At 35.6% G+C, this 22,813-nt stretch overlaps 1 protein-coding gene across 1 annotated transcript; it reads right to left on the minus strand.

Annotated features, from left to right (window-relative positions):
- Positions 1-2,033: 2,033 nt before the first annotated feature.
- Positions 2,034-22,518, minus strand: LOC124372401 (protein GPR107-like). Its single transcript, XM_046830799.1, has 4 exons — positions 22,316-22,518; positions 5,057-5,198; positions 4,534-4,700; positions 2,034-3,476 (listed from the first exon to the last, which is right to left on the minus strand). Exons 1-4 carry the CDS (start codon positions 22,516-22,518, stop codon positions 3,356-3,358), a joined length of 633 nt encoding a protein of 210 aa, XP_046686755.1. The 3' UTR covers positions 2,034-3,355.
- Positions 22,519-22,813: the final 295 nt, after the last annotated feature.

Below are 22,813 nucleotides of genomic sequence, written 5' to 3' on the forward strand. Positions count from 1 at the left end.
GGCTTGGCAAATCAATGGCTGTCATCTTTCTTCAGTCAGCGTAGACAAGTTGTGGAAATTCCATACGTTGACGTAAATACTTGGAAAAGATGCTTTTCTGACGAGCAGATTGTCAAGACGGGTGTGCCACAGGGTTCCATACTAGGACCCTTCCTCTTTATTTTGTATGTGAATGACCTCAGCAGTTGTGTTTCGAGGGGCTTGTTGTGTTTGTTTGCTGACGACACATCACTTGTAATTGATGAGTCTTGCCGTTTCAATATGGAGATGAATACGTTTGTTCAGTGTAATTCAATAGTCCAGTGGTTTTAGAGTAATGGTTTGGCCGTGAATGCTGATAAAACTACATTGCTGGACTTTTCGATTTCATCAAGACGCAATGACTCTTTGAGTGTTTGGGTTGGCGATTCAGAGGTTTGTTCTGAGCGGATGGTCAAGCTTTTAGGCCTAATAGTTGATAGGAATCTTAGCTTCTCCTTTCATGTAAATCATGTCGCACGTAAAGTCTGTGCTGGTATTTTTGTTCTTCGTAGACTTTCATCTTTCACGGGAACCGATGTGCTTCTGACTTTATATTTTGCATTAGTTTATCCCTACCTTTCATACGCTGTTGAGATTTGGGGTTTTGAAAATTGCAGAACAAAACATGTATTTCTTTTGCAGAAAAAAGCGGTGAGAGCTATTGCTGGCATCCGTCAATCAGAATCCTGCAAATCACATTTTAAGAAGTTCAATCTGCTTACTTTTCCAAGTATATATATTTACCACACATTGGTATTTTTTAAGCAAACCCAGGGCATTTTCGAGTCACTAATTCCACAGTCCGGACACTACCTCAGAAATAGCAACAAATTAAATATTCCTCCCCATGCAACCTCTTTTTTCAAACATCACTGTTTTTATAATGCCGTAATTTTTTATAATTCTCTTCCTGTGGACCTAAAGAATGTAAATGATGTAATGGTCTTTAAGAGAACACTGAAGGCTTTTTTAATAGAAAAATGTTTCTACACCCTCAGTGAATTTATTGGTAAATAGCCTGTATGTATAGATGTAAACTGTACTTGTATTTTTATAATATTTATGACGCAATCCAATGCATGTTATATGTCTGTTTGGAAATAAAGGATATTTGATTTGATTTGATTTACAACCGCAGACCATAAAAGTCTAGTAGGACATAAAAGTAAATAACGTTTCAACCTAGAATAACCAGACACAAAGCCTCACAAGAATATTTGATGACCAGATAGATACGAGGGTAGTTCGGAAAACCGAATGGGTGGTGCTAGTGGCATGATCTGAGTGATGCTATGTAGCTACATTGAGTACTGACAGTATCGTAGTGAAAGTTACTATACCATTCTAAGTATTTTAAACTAGTTTTCAAAATGGCCATCACAATCAACTCCTAAATTTCCTGCTGATAGCATCATTATTTTTCTTTTGGTGAAGAAAATGCAATCACTGGAAATCCACTGTGGATTATGTTCTGAGCAAAGAAAAGGCATTAGCGATGCCAATTGTTTCATAAAGAACAAATTAATGTTCATGACGAAAAGTGAAGTGGCCAACCACTTGGGTTACTAAATACCCTGTTGACAAATCAATCATTAAGTTAGGAAAAACCAAAGTTTCACAAGCACAGATCTTTCAAAGCATTTTCCACAGATATTAAAAAATATACTGTATAAAATTGTAACTGAGAAACTTGGTCATTGAAAATTTTGTGCCCAATGGATATCCAGAATCTTGACTATTCAGTACCATGAAGAAACGTCTTAAGCACATAGTCACTGGTTATGAATCATGGGTTTCTTATGTCAATGTTGAAAAAAAACCAATCAATGGAGTGTTGTCACGGCTTGTCACCACAGAAACCACCTCACATTCATAGGCAGCAAAGTTTTATTCATAGGTATTGAAAAGTTTGTGCCTATACATGATAAGTGCTTAAATTTAAATGTTAACTATGTTGACAAATAGTTTAAGAATTGTTCTTTCAAATGTATGTAATAAAAAAGCTGTAAACGTTACGTGTAATTGTTTATTTATTAAAGCAACTTCCTTTCTGAACGATCCCCTAATATCACAGTTTAGAGAATAGTCAAAAAGTTCTTCTGGCACTTAACATGTTAAATGGTTATGAAAATAAATTAAATATAATTTTGATTTACAATAATTTCTAAGAAGACAATTCAAGCAAAAAAAGTCTAAATGTATCAAAATAGGTTTAAAATAATAATTTGAACAGAAAATTGATTATGACTCAGAATGTACTGTCACATCATACTTTATAATGAAGTGGTAATGACTAAGCATGAAATAAAAGTGCTATCTTCTTTTGAGATACTTCACAAAACTAAATTTAAAAAATCACTAAAATTGTTATAATAATAATAATCTATATTTTTTATATTCAAAGCATTGCAATCAAATAATATGATTCTAATTTATCAGCCTAAATATAAGTTAAAAACAACAACTAAATAAAATTAAAAAATAAATATATTTTATATTAAATCAGATTACACTAAAATGGCAGAAAACAAGTTTACATGTGTACAGGAGAGCTGCAAAGTCAAATGAGGTACATATCATAAATATAATAAATAGACAATCAAACTGGTTAAACTTATTATTAACAATATGTTTCTAAAAGATATTACAGGTATAGACATAGTCAGGATTATGACTAGTTTCCAGTACTGTTGAGTACATCAACCTCATTTTTATTGCTATATTAATTTCAAGGCCAGAAATATTCACAAAACTAAGCAAAACCATCTAAGTAAGTCAAACTTAGAAAACAAGTTAAATCAATTCACAAAATACAGCTCTTCATAAGCTTGACAAAAATGTAATTAACATTAGCTTTACACAGCTTGAACTTCCGAATGTTTTTAAAAGCCATATTAGCGGACAAAAATTACAAATTACTTTTATTGTATCTAATTTTAAGTATATACATAAATTTTTTAATACAAATATTTGTATAAATTTACAGTTATTTATATGATGTTTTTACAAAATAATATAAATTTGCAAGTAATAATTTATTCATAAAATAATTTGTATTTATTTTACAAACCACATTTACCTAAAAACATACCAAAAATATCATTTAAGAAAGAAAAAGAACACAAAACATAAATACGTAACTTTTACGTTTTATAAGCTTATCTACTATTGGTGTATTGCTCAGCAAGAAAGGAGGCAGTGCATTTTGTAGATATTAATGGTAAGAAATGCCCTTCAAATATTTACATTATTTGTACAAGGTTTTAGCACACACAAACACGATTGTGCTTGGGATGCTTAGCAGAGCAGAATTAGCCATCATCAGGTTCTGTATTCAGTCGTACTCGTGGCTGCTCTCCCGTTTGTTGATGAGAGAGTCTTTTTCTTCCTGTGTAGCTTCCATTGTGACACGGGACAGCTTGCTCAAGCCTTCCTTCACACCACACTGGCTCACCCTACAAACATCGGAGATACATGGTTCAATCATTACTTCTGACGACCACTTGTGTGGATTAGTTATTTATTAATTATTTAATATACAGTTTGAGTTTAAAGTCCCATACAATCTGTTTAGTTTTTGATGGATAAAGATGGAGGGATGGAACTCGGGACACCTTTCCAGGAAATAGAAGTTAATTTTTTAGTCAATGTTACAACTTTGCCCATTTGCATAAAATGGGATTTTGGGGAAGTGGCTCAAAAATTTTAGATGTAAAGACCCATTAGGTGACACCTCATTTAAAAGGTCTTGATAAAAGAACAGTAGAAAATAGAGCTTTTTATCTCAACCAAAATTTGTTTAGTTCATGAGCTAAATGAGGACGATTTTGATCGTTGAGCAGAAGTTTTTGTAATAATGATGCGGAACATTGATGACAATACAATTAGATTAAACAACACTGCTTTCTAAGAAGAAGTCACTTTAATGTTAAACAATAACGTTAACAGACACAATGCTCGTTACTGGACTAATGTTTTTGTGTTTTTAAATGTAGCGATTCCATTTGTCGTGTTAAATCTAAAAAATAACCTTTTACCTACACAAACTCACCATCATCAAAAACCAACACTAAACAACAGTTTAGTTCCACTACTTTTAATGTCTATACATTATACAGGAAGAATAACACTAGTCTACAACATTCTCAAATTTTGACCATAAATAGCAAGAATACAGATTCAAAACCACCAGTCTTTTTCAATGAACTTAAGAAATTGGCAATATGAATCTATAAAATTATGTAACACACACCTTATGACAGGCATTAAATTACATTAAAATATTACATCCAGGAATGTTGAGGCTGAAGCAAGTATTGATTTATTATTGTAAGGTGTCTGACAAAGAGAGCCTAGCTGTCAAAAAAGCCTCACAAAATTAAAATTTAAGTATTGGTTTTTTTTACATTTGAGTAATTACAACTATATTCAGTGGTTATAATATGGTTACAATCTGTTGTGTTTTAATTACATAAATAAATTTATCATAGCTGTAATAAATCTAACACTTACACAACATCCATCTCTTCATCTGCATCGTCATCTTCCTCATTGCTGACCTGGAAGTACGGGTTAGCCGATGCTGGCCGAAACTTATACCCTGTCATTACGAAGAAAACATAAGTCACCATCTCACGGAACATCTCATCCAGCCACTTATACTGGAACGAAACTGTTATCTGCAACATCACAATGTTCGGTTACTTCACAAGACTTTGCAAAAAAATATTATACAATAATTCACGATTGTAAAATTCATCTTAATTAAAAATACCAGACAGTTTTATAGTTTCTTGGGGTCAACAGAAATCTAACTTTAGCAATTAAAATTTTTAGACAACAGATTTAGAGTACCTACTTAAATAAACCACCCAAATTTCATATATTTATTTATTAATTTTTAAATAAAAAAACATTAAATCAATTACATAGAGTAATAATAGACGTATTGACAAATAAAAATTCAATGCCAAGACTGATAGCAGCCTTACCATCAGCGTGAGAAACCTGCTGCCACCCAGAAATATTTGCTTACCTGTAATAAGTACACAATGATGCGAGTGAAGTAGATGTAACACACAATCATAACATAGAAATGTCTGAAAAGTTTCAGTTTACGGAGGTTGATAGCAGCCTTGCCATCAGTGTGAGAAGCCTCTTGCAGATGCCTGATTGACCTGCAACAGCAAATGTACATATACAACATTGTTTTACAAATAATTTGATTTTTATGATAAAAACCAAAAAATTTCTCATCAGTATAATTGTGTCTTCTTTACTTGTAGTTTCTTGTGAACTTTTATACGAACACAGTGTATTGAAATTTCAACAATTAATTCTCACAATGAGCAGAGTGAAACATAAACCACTTTCTTTATTTACTGTTTCTTATTGATGGAGAGTAACATATTAAAAGGATAACAAATTGCAGACATCTGTCATCATTAAATGTATTATATTATTGTTATATTCTTAGTTTTCTGACATATAGCTTCTTATGTTGTCAAGTTAGATAATTGTAAGTTAATAACCACATTCTGATTAATTAAAAAAAAAACAAGTAATATTTAGTGTATGCTTAGCTACACATCAGGATTTTTTGACACATGACAAAGAGGATGGATTACATTTCCCAAAATATATTATTATAAGATACAACTATAGCAAATATTTGTAATCCTGTAATTAAGTGTAGTGATAATGAAACAAACATTGATTGATATAAATAACATTAAGCTTACATTTGTATAGCCTAAACAAGGGATTATATAATGGAAATATTCGTTTTAACCAACCCTCTTCTTATCCCAAGAAACTTCGGTCTCGTAGGTAGTTGACAATATCCGATTTAGCACTCTTCTATGTTTTTTAAAGCCTTAAGACTTTTAAATTTATTTAAGTAGGAGGTAGATGTGTTCAATGACATAGTTGGTGAGTCCAAATCCCAAATTGACAAAGTTTGTTGACTTATTATAAATTGTTGAGAGCCATATACGTGTTGTTCTGGTGGCCCTTGTGAAGTGTTGTGACCAGGCTCTTTCTGAACTCAAGATGTACTACGGCTTTTTTCCATTTTTTATTTGTAAAAGTCTGTACAATATGTAAGATTTTACAATTACAATTTCAAGTAATCAAAAAACATTTGTCAATGCCACTTACATGTGCTGTGAATAAATTGGTAACCTGAAATGAAGTGGTCACTTCGGTCTACTGCATCCATATGTTTAGTGTAATTCAAAAAGTTTGGCTTGGTTGTTGGTAGCATATTTGGTTATTTACATGAGCATTGGGTCACAACATCTTTACTTCTTTTACTATGTGTACTAAGAATATGTATCACTCTTTGATCATTGGGGTTTGTCATTGTATACGAAAATAACTAACTAAATAACAAACTAGTGCAAAACACATCCAAAATACGCCACACAAGCCAAACACACTGAGGATTCACGCTTGCACAGTAGTTGGACTACGATTGGCACCTCGCGCATACACATCATTGGCGCTGTGCATGACCTTGATCAGAGAGAAGATCCAGAGCTTCATCCTGGAAGCTATCGTGGAGGAAACAGGAGGGTCCCTACTCTCCAAGATTCTACGGTATCAACAGGGAGACAAGGGGTTCTAATCTTCACCTGCGAAAACACTGAAAACAGCAGAATGGCTTAAAGGAAAGCAAGACTCCTAAAGCCTTGGGGTAAAGAGGCCAGTCTAAGGATAGTACCAGAGGAAGAAATCCCTCGTGCGAGAATCGCGACTGTCTATCTTCCTGACAGCATACATGACACAACCGAAAAGATAAATGAAGCTCTTAAAAAGGACAAAACAAAGAGCTATCTGTCGGAGAATGGAATGTTCTGCGGAGAAGCGACGAGGGGAAAGTCTGTCCTACTCACCCTGGCAGTCGACTGCGCTACAGCGAACAAACTTGAGAAGGAAGGTCCATGGATCGGCTACAAGTTTGGGAAAGTTCAGCTTAGACTGAAGAAAAAACATCAAGAAAAAATAGAAACAACCCACAAGGGAAGAGGGGACTACAGAGAAATCTGAGACGGTCACCACAGAAAAAATGACCGCTGAAAGAGATGGAAGTGGAGGAGGCCACGAAGGTGTCAGAGCAATCTGTACATACCTTACCTAAAAGGTCTACTCCACAAGCCAGAGCAGCGGTCGAAGAAGAAAGACCCACCTGTTCTCTCTTCTTTGAAGAAGGGACCTTCACTCAAAGGACCATCCGTCTCGGCCTCGAGGAAGAAAAAAGGGGATAAAGTCTCCAAGCAATCCAGAAGAAGAGACGGGGATGGACCACCTGGGGGAGGTGGGAAGAAGGCGTAAAGTATGCGCCTAATACAGATAAACCTACACCATGCAAAAGGGCGCAACTGACATCTTGGGAAGAAGGTTTATCTCAACAGGCCTGGATATCGCCCTAATCCAGGAGCCTTGGATCTATAGAGGTTGCATCAGAGGACTGACATCTCAGGTAGGTAATCTCATTTATGATCGAACAATTGAAAACCCAAGAACTTGTATTCTAACTTCAAAACTAATAACAGTCTTTCCGATTACAGATCTAATAACAAGGGATCTGGGTGGCGGCTACAGTGAAGGTGGCTTCACTGCAAGGGGACAGAGAGGTTACTATAGCCTCAGCTTACTTCCCCAACCCGTCAACAAGCTGCCCACCAAAAGAACTAGAAAGACTATTGCAGAGCTGCAGAGACAGAGGCTCGGCCCTCATTCTCAGCTGCGACTGCAATGCTCACCACACGTATTGGGGAAGTACGAACACAAACAAGAGAGGTGAGGAACTTCTACAGTTTATGTTCAGCAATGATCTAGTGTTAGAGAATAGAGGGTCAAGCCCAACCTTTATAACTAGAAATAGGAAAGAAGTCCTGGACATAACACTATCTACAGGACTAAAAAACATAAATATAGTAAGGTGGCACGTCTCCAAGGAGGCCTCACTATCGGACCCACTGTCCAATTAGGTTCGACATAGAGGAGACAGGGGAAAGATACGTGGACCCACAGGGTTCCTAAATCGACCAACTGGAGAGGTTACAGAGAGTCCCTGGCAGAAGAGTTGGAAGAAATAGGACCCTTGCAGAGAAATGAATTTGAATTAGAAAGGTCTGCACAAATAGTAGAGCAAGCTATAATAAAGGCCTACGAGAAAAACTGTCCTCCCAGGCAAAAACCTGGTTGAAGAGGGATGTGCCGTGGTGGACTGGGAGGTTGGAAACATTAAGAAACAAAACGAGGAAATTATTAAAATGGGCAAAAAGGACAGACGACTGGCTCCCTTATCTACAGGCCCAAAATGAATATAAGAAAGAACTAAGAAACAAATAAAAGAAGAACCTGGAGGAATTTCTGTAAAAATATCAACAGTCTTCCCGAGGCATCCAGGCTTCAAAAAACTCTCCAAACGGAGCATACAAATCCTATGGGGACTCTAGTAAAGGACAACGGTGACCTAACAATGAACAGGAAGGAGACCTTAGAACTACTTCTGGAGACACACTTCCCGGGGGGGTCAAACTAACTCGTAATGAGGATACTTATTCTCTATATGGGGGGGGGATCCAGTCGGGAGGTGGCAAAAGCCAGACAGGTGTCTAACAGACTATTCACACACGAAAGAATTAAATGGGCGATAAGATCGTTCAAGCCGTTTTAAATCTCCTGGGGCGGATGGAGTTTTTCCAGCCCTGCTTCAAGAGGGGCTGGACATTCTACTAAATACCCTTAGCATTCTATTTAGATGCAGTTTCGCCCTAGGATATATACCAAAGAATTGGAGGATAGCACTAGTGGTGTTCTTGCGGAAAAATGGACAGGGATCCAACAAAACCCAGTTCGTATAGACCCATAAGCCTAACCTCCTTCATGGTGAAAAACTATGGAAAAAAAATAATAATAGACACATAAGGGACGCAATATTACTGGAACACCCACTTAGTCCCACACAACAACGCATACATAGAAGGAAAATCAACCACCACTGCTCTCCACAGTTTAGTGAGAGAGGTGGAGAATACCTTCGAAAAAAAAGGAAGCCCTAGTCAGCGTCTTCATGGACATTGAAGGAGCTTTCGACCGAGTATGCATATCAATCCATGAAAGACTGCGATGGAACGTTTTGGAGTTTCCTCAGACGTAGTCAAATGGATAGTAGCCCTCCTAAAAAGCAGACAGGTGAAAGCCAAGTACGGGGACGAATCGGGGCTGCGATCACGGCCCAAAGAGGCTGCCCCCATGGGGGAGTCTTATCTCCTCTCCTGTGGGCGATGGTAGTGGATGATCTCCTAAGAAAAGCAGAGAAGAGGGGGATAAGGCTACTATGTTATGCGGATGACCTAGTGCTTATGATTAAAGGGAAAAACACTGGCAGGCTGGAACGCCAATTACAAACAGAACTGAACTTCATAAGCAACTGGTGTCATGGGAAGGTCTGCGGATCAACCCATCAAAAACAAACATGATTACCTTTACCAGGAAAAGGAATTTCCAGCTAGCTAAACCGGTCCTGGAGGAATCATCAGCATAAACCAAACAAAAGAAGTGAAGTATCTGGGTTTAATCTTGGATGAGGAAGCTCACTTGGAACTCCCATATTAGAAACAAGATATCCAAAGCAATAATGGCCCTTGGGGCCTGTAAGAGACTCTTTGGATTTAAATGGGGACTTAAACCCAAAATGATTTATTGGATTTACGAAACCATAGTGAAACCAATGGTCACATATGCTGCTTTAGTATGGTGGCGGAAGGTCGAACAAACAACAGCTGCAAAAAGGCTACAGAGTCTTCAGAGGTTAGCTTGCTTAAGCATCACGGGAGCAATGAGCTCCTGCCCAACACTAGCAATGGAAGCGGTTCTGGGTTATATACTCTTGGCCAGGAAGTGATGAGAACAGCTGCGATGAGCGCAATGAAGCTTCTAGGGACAAAGGTAATAAATGTTACCTCCCTAGAAGGCCATATGAAGATATTGGAAAATTTCCCTGAGGCTGAAATGCTAACCAAAGTATCTGATACTATGGTTAAGAAATACTCCTTTGAAAAACCATACACGGTCTCTATCGGAAGTAGGGAGGAATGGATTAAAAGGGAGGCCTACCCAAAAAAAGGAGTCCTGAAGTTTTACACGATGGTTCACTCCTAGACTCAAGGGCAGGATATGGAATACATGGACCTGGAAGTTGACATGGCTGTGCCCCTGGGAAGACATGCCTCAGTTTTTCAGGCGGAGGTCATGGCAATAGATTCATGTTCTAGAAGACTCACACAGTTGGGGACTAAAGGATTATCATACCTTATACTCTCTGATAGTCAGGCTGCACTGAAGGCACTGGATACCTGTTCGATTGATTCGAAAGCGGTCTGGGAATGCAGGAGGAAGGCCCTAGCAGAGCTAGCAACAAGTAATAGAGTAACACTCGGATGGGTTGCCGGGTCATGAAGGAATTCATGGAAACGAAAAAGCGGACATCCTCGCCAAAAAGGGAGCGGAATCCATATTGGTGGGGCCAGAGCCAGGATGTGGGAATATCCTTCTCCAGCATTAAAGCTCTGGTTAAAGATTGGGAAAAGAGGACAAGATATAAGAATTGGAGCAGAGCCTCGGGTTTAAGAATATCCAAAATGTTTATCTCTCCTTATGCAAAAGGATGGACAGCTCTCCTAGACCAGAATAAGGAGGATATAAGACTGATATTAGGAATGTTGACAGGACATGGCCCTCTGAGAGGAAAGCACCTTTTGAAGGTAGGCCTTAGTCGGAGCAGCGAATGTAGACTCTGTGGAGAGGAGGAGGAGTCAGCGGAGCACATTTGGTTGGATTGTCCTGCCATCGTAGAGACTAGGAAAAAGTAAAAGATACCTGGGAGCATACCTCCTCAGCCCCAAGGACATCAAAGAACAGGAGCCCTTAAATCTGATTGGTTTTTGCAAAAGCCTCGGTTTTTGAGGGCAAAAAAAAAAAAAAAAAAAAAAAAAAAAAAAAAAAAAAAAAAAAAAAAAAAAAGTAAGGGAGGCGCAAAGGTCCTTTTAGGACTAAGTGCGGGGACAAAGTGTCCTCTTCCCTCAGAAGGAAAAAAAAAAAAAAAAAAAAAAAAAAAATGACCTTGATCACTGTCCACTATAAATAGATACAGTTGTGCCCAACAGATGATAGCCAAAACATGTATATGCCTCAAAGACGTTAAGAGCATAGGTAATAAGATCATGTATACGTGTCAACAGCATTTGAGAGGTTAAAATATAAAATTTGCTTACAGTACAGAATAATGTTCCTGGAATAAGCTAATCTGCAAATTTTTATGAAATAATAAAAATTGTTATTGTATACTAATATTAAAATGTATATTAACCCTTTTACTGCCGGCCATTTTTCTATTGTATCAGCCAAAATTGCCAAGGAGGAAAATCGCTGTCGTGCATTCATTTAAAAAAATTGCTGTATCTTTTTTATTTTTCATTAGATTTGCATGAATTTTTATTTTATTTACTCGTATTTAAATGCTGTTTTTTAAATAATAAAAATACATTTTAATTTGAAACAAACTCATTATTTAATTTAAAAAATTATGTAAATAAAAAATAAATAAAAATTGTGTTTGGCATGTGATAATTTATTTTTAAAATTATACAAAAATTATGAGCATGATATCATTATAAACTAGAGCAATTGCTTAGAAACATATACCAAATTTGAAGGTGTTACTTTGAAACATAGCTGCACTATGAGGATTTTCCCAAAACTCAACACTCCTCAAATTCTGGACATTGGATGTACACTGCGATGTTTCACATGAAAACACTTTTTCTTATACTTCTGTTCATTCATTAGTTTATAAAAAGCAATAACACACGAAAAAGTATACAAAACCTAAACCTAATTTCTACATATTTACAATATTTAAACGTGCCTGATGTAAGTTTTGAATGGAGGAGTAAGTTTTAAACTAATTCTGAAGGAAATCGTCACTCAGTTCGTCTTGCACTTGTACACCACCATCAATTAGACTGTTAATTATTGTTCCCTCATTCACAGGAGAGTTAGATCTAACTCTTTTACTCATTTTATCCTTGAACAACAAAAGTAACACTTAAAAAAACTTTCGATAACATTGTAAACAACAACGAACGAAGATTTCAGTAACATAACCCGATCAACTGGTTTTGACAGCTGTCTAGGTAGTTCGTCAATTCTAGTCAAAGACGATTAAAATAGAAATCTTCAAAGTTCTTCAAATGGCTTCTTTCATTATCCTTTGCTCCTAAACAACCAAAATACCAAATATTTCGGCATTTGAACGTAACAGTAGCCAGTAACAATAAAAAATACAGACGTCCGACATATCGGACATTGGCGTTTTTTATTAATATCTGTCAATAAAATACAATCAATTAAGTTATGAGCAAAATTTTATTACAAACTTTTACAGTAGTCTCCCTCTAACTTTACATGATTACAATGTTGCTCCCACGGTTGGAAGCAGCCTTGGTTACCTTTCAAATTTAATACATTCAACACCATGGTTACAGCTTTCTTGGCCTCCATATGCTGCTATGAGTATCCTGGCAGAGCTACTTCATCTCGGAAGATAAGGAAAAGTCACAAGGGAGAATATTAAGGCTATATAGTGGGTACGGAAATGTTAGAATGCCTTTTCTTTGCTAAAAACTCTTGTATAATGAACAATAAATCCAGAATGAATGAATCTTTGTGGCTGAATCCAGTTCTGTTTCGTCACAAGTGATAAATACATTCCAACAGCCGCTCTAGGATACCTACATAGAAATGGCCACCAGGAATGTATTCACTATGTACATATGACTAGAAACTCAAATTCTCTTAGAATATCTCAATGTAGTCTTAAAACCACTTTAAATTATTTTGCTGAAACAGGCATTAAACTCTACAACTCTCTTCCTTCTCATCTTAAATCTCTTGAAATTAATTGTTTCAAGAAAAGTGTAAAAATGCTATTGATTAATATCAGCCCATATGACATCAGTGATTATTATGCTGTAATTGGATAGACACTTGTTACTAGGCCTAGGCAATGTATATCATAGATGACAGTTCATGCTGAATTTGATTCTGACACTGCTATACATTGTAAAGATGTTCTGGCAATAAAGAATTTGAATTTGATGCTGCGGATATTGAAAAAAAATCACATTGCCTTCAGAAGAGACCTTCACTTCATAATTTTCATCGGCCGCTCCCCCCCCCCTCTTATTCACCCGCTGCTGACTTTGTTTATGAGTCTCAGTGTCATACTCAAATATCCAGGCCTTACCTGCAGTGACTACTTGACTCATCCAATCCGTAATTTTGCTTTGGATGCAGGACAACTAGTTCACGCAGATTATTGTATCTGTTTTTGATCATGAGTGAAAAATTTTGGCACCATCTTAGCAGAAATATTTTGCATACTCAAATTTTTGTGTAACATCTTGCGGACGGTTTTCTATGTTGATGTTTAACTCATTAGACAATGCACAAATGCCTAGGTGCTTGTCAGATGTGACCAGTGCGTGCACACGGTCAGTTATCTTGGTATACAAGAGATGATGGGAGCTCCTTCACGTGGATCGTCATCTACCGTGAATACGCCTTTACTGCCTTGAACCGCTTCACCCAATCAAACACACAAGTTTTCAACATGCAGTCATCTCTGTACATCACCTGCAATTATTCTGAGGATTTCCTATGTGTTTTCACCACAGTGTCTTGGATCTCAAGACATTTTTTTAAAATTTTTCCTTCCTGAGGGAAAAGGACAGTTTGTCCCCGCGCTTAGTCCTAAAAGGATCTTTGCGCCTCCCTTACTTTAATTTTGTGTCCTCAAAGTCCGAGGCTTTTGCAAAAACCGATCAGATTTGAGGGCTCCTGTTCTCTGGTTTCCTTGGGGCTGAGGAGATATGCTCCCAGGAATCTTTTCCGAGTTTCTAAGATGGCAGGACAATCTAACCAAATATGCTCTGCTGATTCCTCCTCTTCTCCACAGAGTCTACATTCGTTAGTCTGGCTAAGGCCTACCCTCATAAGATGTTTCCTTAGGGGGCCATGTCTTGTCAACATTCCTAATATTTGTGTTATATCTTCCTTATTCTGATCTAATAGAGTTGTCCACCCTTTAACGTAAGGAGAGATAAACATTTTGGATAGTCTTAATCCTGAGGCTCTACTCCAATTAATGTTTCTTATCCTCTTTTCCCAATCTTTGACCAGAGCTTTACTGTTGGAGAAGGCTATCCCGCAACCTGGCTCAGGCCCCACCATTATGGATTCCGCTCCCTTTTTGGCGAGGATGTCTGCTTTTTCATTTCCATGAATGCCTTCATGACCCCGGTACCCAACCAAGTGTTACTCTGTTATTCGTTGCCAGCTCAGCTACAGCATTCTTACATTCCTAGACTGCTTTTGAATCAAACGAACGGGTATCAAGTGCCTTTAGTGCAGCCTGACTATCAGAAAGTATTAAGTATTTCAATCCTATTGCCCTCATTTGTATGAGTCTTCTGTAACATGAGTCTATTGCCATGACCTCCGCCTGAAAAACCGTGGCATGTCTTCCTAGGGCCACAGCCATGTCGACTCCTGGTCCGTGTATTCCGTATCCTGCCCTAGAGTTAAGGCATCTCAAGACATTGCTTGTTATGTTTTACTACTCATTTTCATGACAGTAATAAAACAGATACTTTTGAAAAACAGATATAAAACAATCGCGCTATCAATGTTAAACTTCGTCTTCAACTAAAGGAAGGTCCCCTCTTATTATACATACGATAATAAATGACGTAGTGTTGCCAGTTCCCAAGTTATACTGAATTCCTGGGACTGAATTGTCATCTCGTAATATACCATTTTGTTATTACTATATAACGCAACATGTGTATAACAAATCTATATATATAAAAATGAAACTGTTCGTGTGTAACAGCATCACTCACAAACGGCTGGACGGATTCGCCTAATTTTTTTTTAAATTTGTTCGTCTTGATCTGTAGAAGGTTATAGGATACTTTTTATCCCTTTCCCGATTCAGGATTCCGCCCCACTGGTTACAGAAATACCCGTAAGAAATGCATTGCAGCAAACATATGTTATTAAGTGAAAGAGTCTTTTCAAATTTTTAATCAGCTGTTCTTTGTAAACATATATAATGCGACAAAAAATATATTTATATATAAATTTCTTTACACTTATAGTTTTAAAGCATAGAGTAAGCTTAAGAGAAACGACAAATTTTGTTTAAACTGTTTCTGCAATCATAATATATAAAAATGAATGTTTGTGTGTTTGTCCTTTATAGACTCAGAAACTATTGGACCGATCACTATGAAAATTTGTATTTTTCTATGTAGAAGGTTTATACGCAATGCCCATTGATGTAACTAACCACCAGGCTGTACTGCAAGATATAAAAGTTATCAAAGCGCCTGCACATTATAAACTGCAATTACAACACAGTAGTTACGTATATTAAAATATCCAAACACTATTTGAAGGCAAAGAAATATACGGGCAAAGCTTAAGAGACGCGTGCGAAGCCGCGGGAAACAGCTAGTAGTACCATAATATAAGACTACCTTTTTACTTTACATACTAGAAACTGTGTTTCATTCTTTCCTTATTAACAGAGACTTCTGTATACCTAGGTTGAGATTATCTTGGGATCTACATGATTTCAACACTACAATAATAATTTAAATTAAATCTTTTACTGAAAGAGAATTTTTAGAGCATAGTGAATTTCAATTTAAATATTTGTTAGCAGTAATTTTGGAAACTATAATTCAGTAACTTCTTTTAAAATATATTCACTAATATCAATATTTTCATTCGGTAATGCAAGTTGATATGCTTGAAGTAACTAAACAAAATATGTTGATATGTTAAATGTACGGAGAAAAATGTCCCATGTTCTAGCTTATCTGTTAAGGTTCACTGAAGATCATCTTTAGAGCAGAAGCTAACTCATGAAAGAGAGAAGACCTGCAGACAATGGGTGTCACCACCAATGCCGTGCAGGATTCAATACTCCGCCCAGATCTCTGGAACATTGCTTACGACAGCCTCCTGAGATCTGGGGTGTCACAGTTCACAGTTTTTCTTGGGCATGCTCATGACTTCACAGCACACAATGTTGAACAGATTCAGTTGAAGTTGAACCATTTGCATGATAATATACTGCATGGAAGACCATGGCTCTTGCTCATATTGAGCTAAACAGAGATTGTGACCATCATGAATTTACACAATTGTTCCCCTGTGCATGGGAAGTGTTGTCCATACAATATGAGCTATCAAATATCACGAAGTTATGGTGGACAAGTTAGCTGGAGGAACCAGATATTCTGCGTGGCACACAATTCTTCTAAATGCGACATTTTCCTTAGAAGAATGGAACGTTTTCCACTGATGGCCAATATCAGTGGTCCCAGATCTAGTTGGAGAAGATTGTTGGACATCTCTGGAGCATGTGTCTTGGAAGAGTATCTATGATGTCTTCTCTAAAAACCGGCTTCCTTTTAGAGGCATTTTTATTTTGCAAAATAAATATCACAGGAAGCCTGTCGTGGAAAGTCTGAATCAGATGACCAGAATAGACAGGTGCACAATCATGGTGGAGCTGCTAGGTATTTAGTTGCTGTACATCATCACAACAGCAACAAAGGATAATATTCCTTCCAGATAATATTCTATAGTGATGTTTTGGCCTTTTAGTGCATATTCATGATGCTTAAAGGGAGTTGAAGAAAACTGTCCACATGACCTTCATTTGGTTGAAGCCAGCCGTGGTTTTTTGGTCTCAAGGGTTTAGATGTTTCTATTGTAATGATTGTAAATCTAAGAACTATGATTTAACCCTTTTAGTGCCAGACAAAAAATCAAAAGTTGGTCTGAGAAATGCCAGTGATTTTTCACATAATACTACTGTAGGATGCCAGGCCTATTTCAGCCGTTTTGCAGTGTTTTACTAAAAAAATTGTAAAAATTACAAATATTGAGATATTTTCCTAACTTTTTCATTGTTTTGCAGTAAAATAAAATTTCCTTATAAAAAACTATAAAGCAAATTATATTTCTAAATGTAATTAACTTAAATTTAAAAAAAAATTTAAAAAAGTAGACATTTTAGTACAGTTTTTAATATTTTTCCAGTTTCACATGAAAAAATAGTACTTTAAAAAAAATATTTCACTATAACACATACTATCACTTGAAAGAGGAATTAAAACTGAATACACACATAAAAAGTTTGGATTAATATTTCAAAAACCAAAAAAATCATGTTAATTTTTTTAGAAAGTTACATTTTCACTTTTTTGTGTTATTTACACTATTTAGCTTCTTTATAAAGCTTATAGTGCCTAAAACTAATGAAGAATCAAATTACAATACAAATAACCAACTTGACGCAACTAAAAGTAGGCCTACGCCTAACTTGGATGATGTTTCTTTATATCATTTGAACATTCAGTCTGTTAAAAATAAATTGCTTGAATTGGAGCTCTTTCTGCAGAATATTCAATGTGACATTCTTTGCCTAAACGAACATTGGTGCTCACAGGAAGAGTTAAATTTTTATGTTCCTTCAGGATACAAGTTGATTACAAGTTTTACCAGATCTTTCATGAAACATGGTGGAGTATCCATTTATGTGGCAACTAACTTTACTTTTGATTTTCTTTGCATTAATGTCAAGGAGTTATGTGAGGAGCAACAATTTGAAGCTGCGGCGGTGGCATTCCCAGACCTTAATCTGATTGTGGTTGCAGTGTACCGTGCCCCAAACTCTGACATAAATATTTTTACTGACAAACTTGAAAAATGTATTTTATTTATTAATAAGTCTTATAAGTACAAAAACAGCAAAGTTGTTATTGCTGGAGACATTAATATTGACCCTAGGAATAGTGATCTTAAGATTAGAGGTTTCTTAGATAGGCTAAGGTCTTATGACTTTTTTTGTTTAAATTTTGAGCCTACCAGACATAACTCTTGTTTGGACAATATAATTACTAATTTTCACTATGAAGATGTAGACTGTAAGGTAACACAGCCTCATCTATCAGATCATTTGGGATTAATATTAAGTATTAAGCCTAATACTAGGCATCATGGTGGTACTGGTACTGACAGTGCAAAGGGACTGAATAGTGAGAATAAATCTTTTAGGCTACTGAATGATTCCACTGTAAATAGTTTTAGGGTCATGCTCAATAATATTAATTGGTTAGATTTGCTATTGCCTTACAATTTGGTTGAAGATGCATTTGATTGTTTCATGGAAACTTTAAAATACTATTTTGATATTTGCTGTCCAATTAAAACTAAGCCTACGCAGCCTAATGATGTACCGGTAACTGGAGTAATGTCTCATAGTATAGATAAGAAATGGTATACTGTTGAGTTGAAAAATATTAGATCAATAATGTTAATATATTACAATAAGTCCCTTGTTAATCCTAACTACAAAATCAGTTACTTGAGGTTAAAGCAAATTTACAGGTCTCAAGTTAAGATAGCAAAAAAACAGGCAAATGAAAACTATATTATGAATGCTACAAATAAATGTAAAGCAGCTTGGCATATCATTAACTCTGAGTGTGGAAGGCTGTCTAATTCAACAAATAAGTATGATAGGCCTATACCTATTTCTGTCAATGCTTTGAATACTCATTTTATAAATGTAGGAAGTAGGCCTAATGTTAACAGTACTATAAGTCATGATAATGTCTCTGATCCTATTGATATATTATTGTCAACATGGAGTGCACCTTCTCCAAAATGTTTTTAAATGGAAAGAAGTTACTGTAGATCATGTAAATAAAATTGTAAATAGTTTAAGTAATTCTAAAGCTCAGGATGTCTATGGCATGTCTAATTTTGTTCTAAAAAAGATTGTTACTAGCATAGTAGATCCTCTAACTTTCCTGATTAATTGGGTTCTACATGAAGGTACCTACCCTAAGTGTTTAAAAATAACAGTTACAGTACCAGTTTATAAGAAAGGTGATAGGCAGGATGCCAATAGCTATCGACCTATTTCGCTCATTCCTGTAATATCTAAGGTGATTGAAAGTGCAATAAAAAGTCAACTAGAATGTTATTTTGAAGCCAACAAAATGTTATCCCCATCTCAATATGGGTTTTAGGAAAAACCTTTCTACTATTAAGGCTGTGGAAGATGTTTTATCACATGTAATGAGTGGTTTTTGAGGCCAAAAAAGAAACATCTGCTGTGCTATTAGACCTAAGTAAAGCTTTTGATGTTTGTTCCTCATAATGTTCTTATTAAAAGACTACAATCTTATAACATTTTAAGGGAAAAGAATTATTGTTAATGGAGACATATCTGACTGATAGATATCAATTTGTAAAAATTTCTGAAGAAAAATATGATGTTTTAAGAGTTTTAAGTGGGGTTACCTCAGGGCTCTGTCCTAGGCCCTTTTCTGTTTGTGATATTTGTCAATGATCTACCTGCTTTTATCCCTGATAAATGTATTTTATATGCAGATGACACGACACTGTTAACTTCAAGCGCTAATTCTGAAAAAATAACTGTATTGTTAAAAACTATATGGTTGAGAGATCTAGTCTATGGTTCTGTGCCAATCAATTGTCTGTAAATAGTAGTAAAAACAGAGGAAATTGTATTTAGTTTATGTAACTTAGATGATAAGACTGTGAAATTGTTAGGAATTACATTAGACTGTAAATTGGGCTGGCATCATCACACAAGTAAACTTGTGTACTCGCTTATCTAGAGTAGTTTTCCTACTAAGTAAGCTAAAACAGTACACAAATGACAGTTTAGTCATAAATGCATACTATGCCTTTTTCCACTCGCACATATTGTATGGCCTAATCCTGTGGGGGAAACGCCCCTGGTGCAAAAGGAGGTTTTTAAATGGCAAAAAGCGAGCAATCAGATGTGTTTCAGGTATTGGCTTTCTGGATAGCTGTAGATCACATTTTACAGAGCTAGGCATACTTACTGTTCCCTCAATGTATATTCCTCCAATGTCTGATCTATGTTAAAGAACATTTGGATGAATATAACCTAAGAGGTAGTTGCCATGAGCATAACACTAGAAATAAGGGCCTAATTGATTGTAAATATGTGTAGACTAAGTAAAACACAACACAGTTATGGTTACATTGGGGTCAAACTGTTTAATAAGTTACCATTAGCTGCTAAGAATGTTACTGTACATAATTTTAAAAACGTTTTACAAAATTGGTTAAAAACTAAAGCCTTTTATTGTGTTGAGGACTGGGAAACTGCTGACATGAGTGACCTTAAGTTTTAACAATACATAGCCTACCATTCTAGTCTAATATTTTATATGTTTTATGTTGTAGGCCTTTATATTTATATTTTTAGCATAGAGTAAATTTTATGTTCCTATTTGACAATGTCTATTACAATGTTGTATGTTGTTTAATGACAATAAAGAATTGATTGATTGATTGATTATAATATTTTCCTGTACTTTAGGATTATACCGACCACACCAGTATGAAGAACACAAAAATATAAATTTATAGAAACAAACATGATAGAACGAAAAAACAACTCTGTAATTACAAACTTACAAGCATTTCCAGGTATTGTGATCGGTATTGTTGTCGCTGTTATCTTATCTTTCTGGAGAATCCCAATTACGGCAGGCCGCACGGCATCACATGATTTGCATGGTACATAATTACCTTTCCATTACAATTCAATTTATATTTCTGATCAGCCCCTCTAGAATTTGATATTTTACTGATAGGTACTATCTCGAGGGATGTTTTTCTTTCGTTGACATGGCCGGAGGCACTCGCATTTTGGGTGGCGGAATGTGATCAAGAATAAAAACAAGTTTTGAGTGTTTTTTCAATAAAGAGTTTAGTTTTAGTTTGGTAATGTTTGTTTTTGTTGAATTTTTGTGTTTGGAGAAATGTAGAGGTAAAACACGAAAGTACAACAAAGCGACGCGGACTCTGCAATCACGTTATCTACTAGACCGCTCGACTTTGACCTCTGTCTGAGGATGGGGAGGGGTTTGCGATAAGACAATTCCTGTTTTATATTGACGAAATATTGTTTTACGCTAATCTAGTAATCAGTAGAAGCAAAATGTCAAATAACGATTCATGTCTGGGTGTGGTTGGTATAATCCCAAAGTACCTATTTTCCACTATGAAACCATTAAAAACTGTCTGAAACTACTTTCTACTTAAAAAATAATGTACACTTTGTAAAATATCAACAAAAAAATTTACACACTTTTGTACATAGGTATTATAGTTTAGGTGGTAACACAAATATGGTGAGGCAAACATAAGGGATGCAATCCTTTTTTACAGCGTTTGCACACAAATGTGGTTTTCATTTTATTGAAGTTTACTTTTTATGTTAGTAAAACATTGTTAGTAAACTATTTATCAACAAACAAACACTGTGGAAGCAGCAACACAAACAACCAAACACAGAGGTTAGACGTGAACTATCAGCTGACACAACTTTGTCTGATGCAACAACCACGGCCATTTCTATCATGGCTACACACCTGACTAACCTTACGATATTACTATTATTATTTTTTTTAATGTAGATTGGTTCATTCTGATTGTTTGTATATCAACAAATTTAGAACAAGTTAAAAAATTATTGCGGTATGACTTTTACTCCGAACGTCCATATATACAGACGTCGGCATTCTTCGGTAGTTATTCAAACGTCCGTATATACGGACGTTGGCATTTCTCGGTAGTTTTTTTAAACGTCCGTATATACGGACGTTGGCACTAAAAGGGTTAAGGAGTAGCTAATGTATTCTTGGAAGGGTATTTATATCAAAACAGCCTAATTATTTTATTTGGATTTTATAATATGTTAATAAAAATATTTTACTCCAATATTTTTAATTCACTAACTTTTATTAAAAGAGTCAATTAATAAAACAATTTAAAATTTATACATCAACAGTTTAGTCTTAACACTCTAGCTGTTACCAACTTTTCATTAAACTTGTTTTACTTTAATTCAGTTAATATTGGGAACATTTACAGTTAAAAATGAACAAAGGAAAGAAATAACCACTACATTGCTTTGAATATTTGATTACAGTCACTATATATATATATATATATATTGAACGTTCTGATGTTGTCTCTCATTAAGTCAAACCTCTGTATTTTTAAACAAAAATTCAATTTTTTATTGTAACAAGATTAGACTGATAAACATAGTGATTACAGCGTTACTGACCAGACAACTGGGAACAGTATGGCACCACAGCACAGGAGCTCCACCAGCATGAACACGTCCAGCCACGTCTTATACTCCACGTCCCCTTCCTCTGACTCCTCTATTATTATCTTAGCCACATTAGCCAGAACCTGTTGAACCCACATCAAACTGATAAACTCCTCACTATCAAAGGTAACTGATATTATACCCCAAACCTTCATAGTTTAAGTTATTGACATAATTGATAAGGGTAATATGTTATTATGAAAACATTTTTTTTATAGTAAGGTTTTCCATAGTTTTTTTATTTTAAATTGACAATTTTCAAAACTTTTGAATAAGAAACCAACTACTTTCTTGGTTTAGTTTATATTTCACGGAGAGATTTTATTTTGTTAAATTAAATTACGTGTCCTGGTGTCCTTTAGGGACCACCTATCCACAATATATTGCGGGATTATATTTGTTAATAAATTCCAATAAGGCTAAGTATACTGGTTTTACTTCATAAAAGAG

Source organism: Homalodisca vitripennis, unplaced genomic scaffold (genome assembly GCF_021130785.1).
Source record: "Homalodisca vitripennis isolate AUS2020 unplaced genomic scaffold, UT_GWSS_2.1 ScUCBcl_3095;HRSCAF=8385, whole genome shotgun sequence".
Lineage (NCBI taxonomy): Eukaryota > Metazoa > Arthropoda > Insecta > Hemiptera > Cicadellidae > Homalodisca > Homalodisca vitripennis.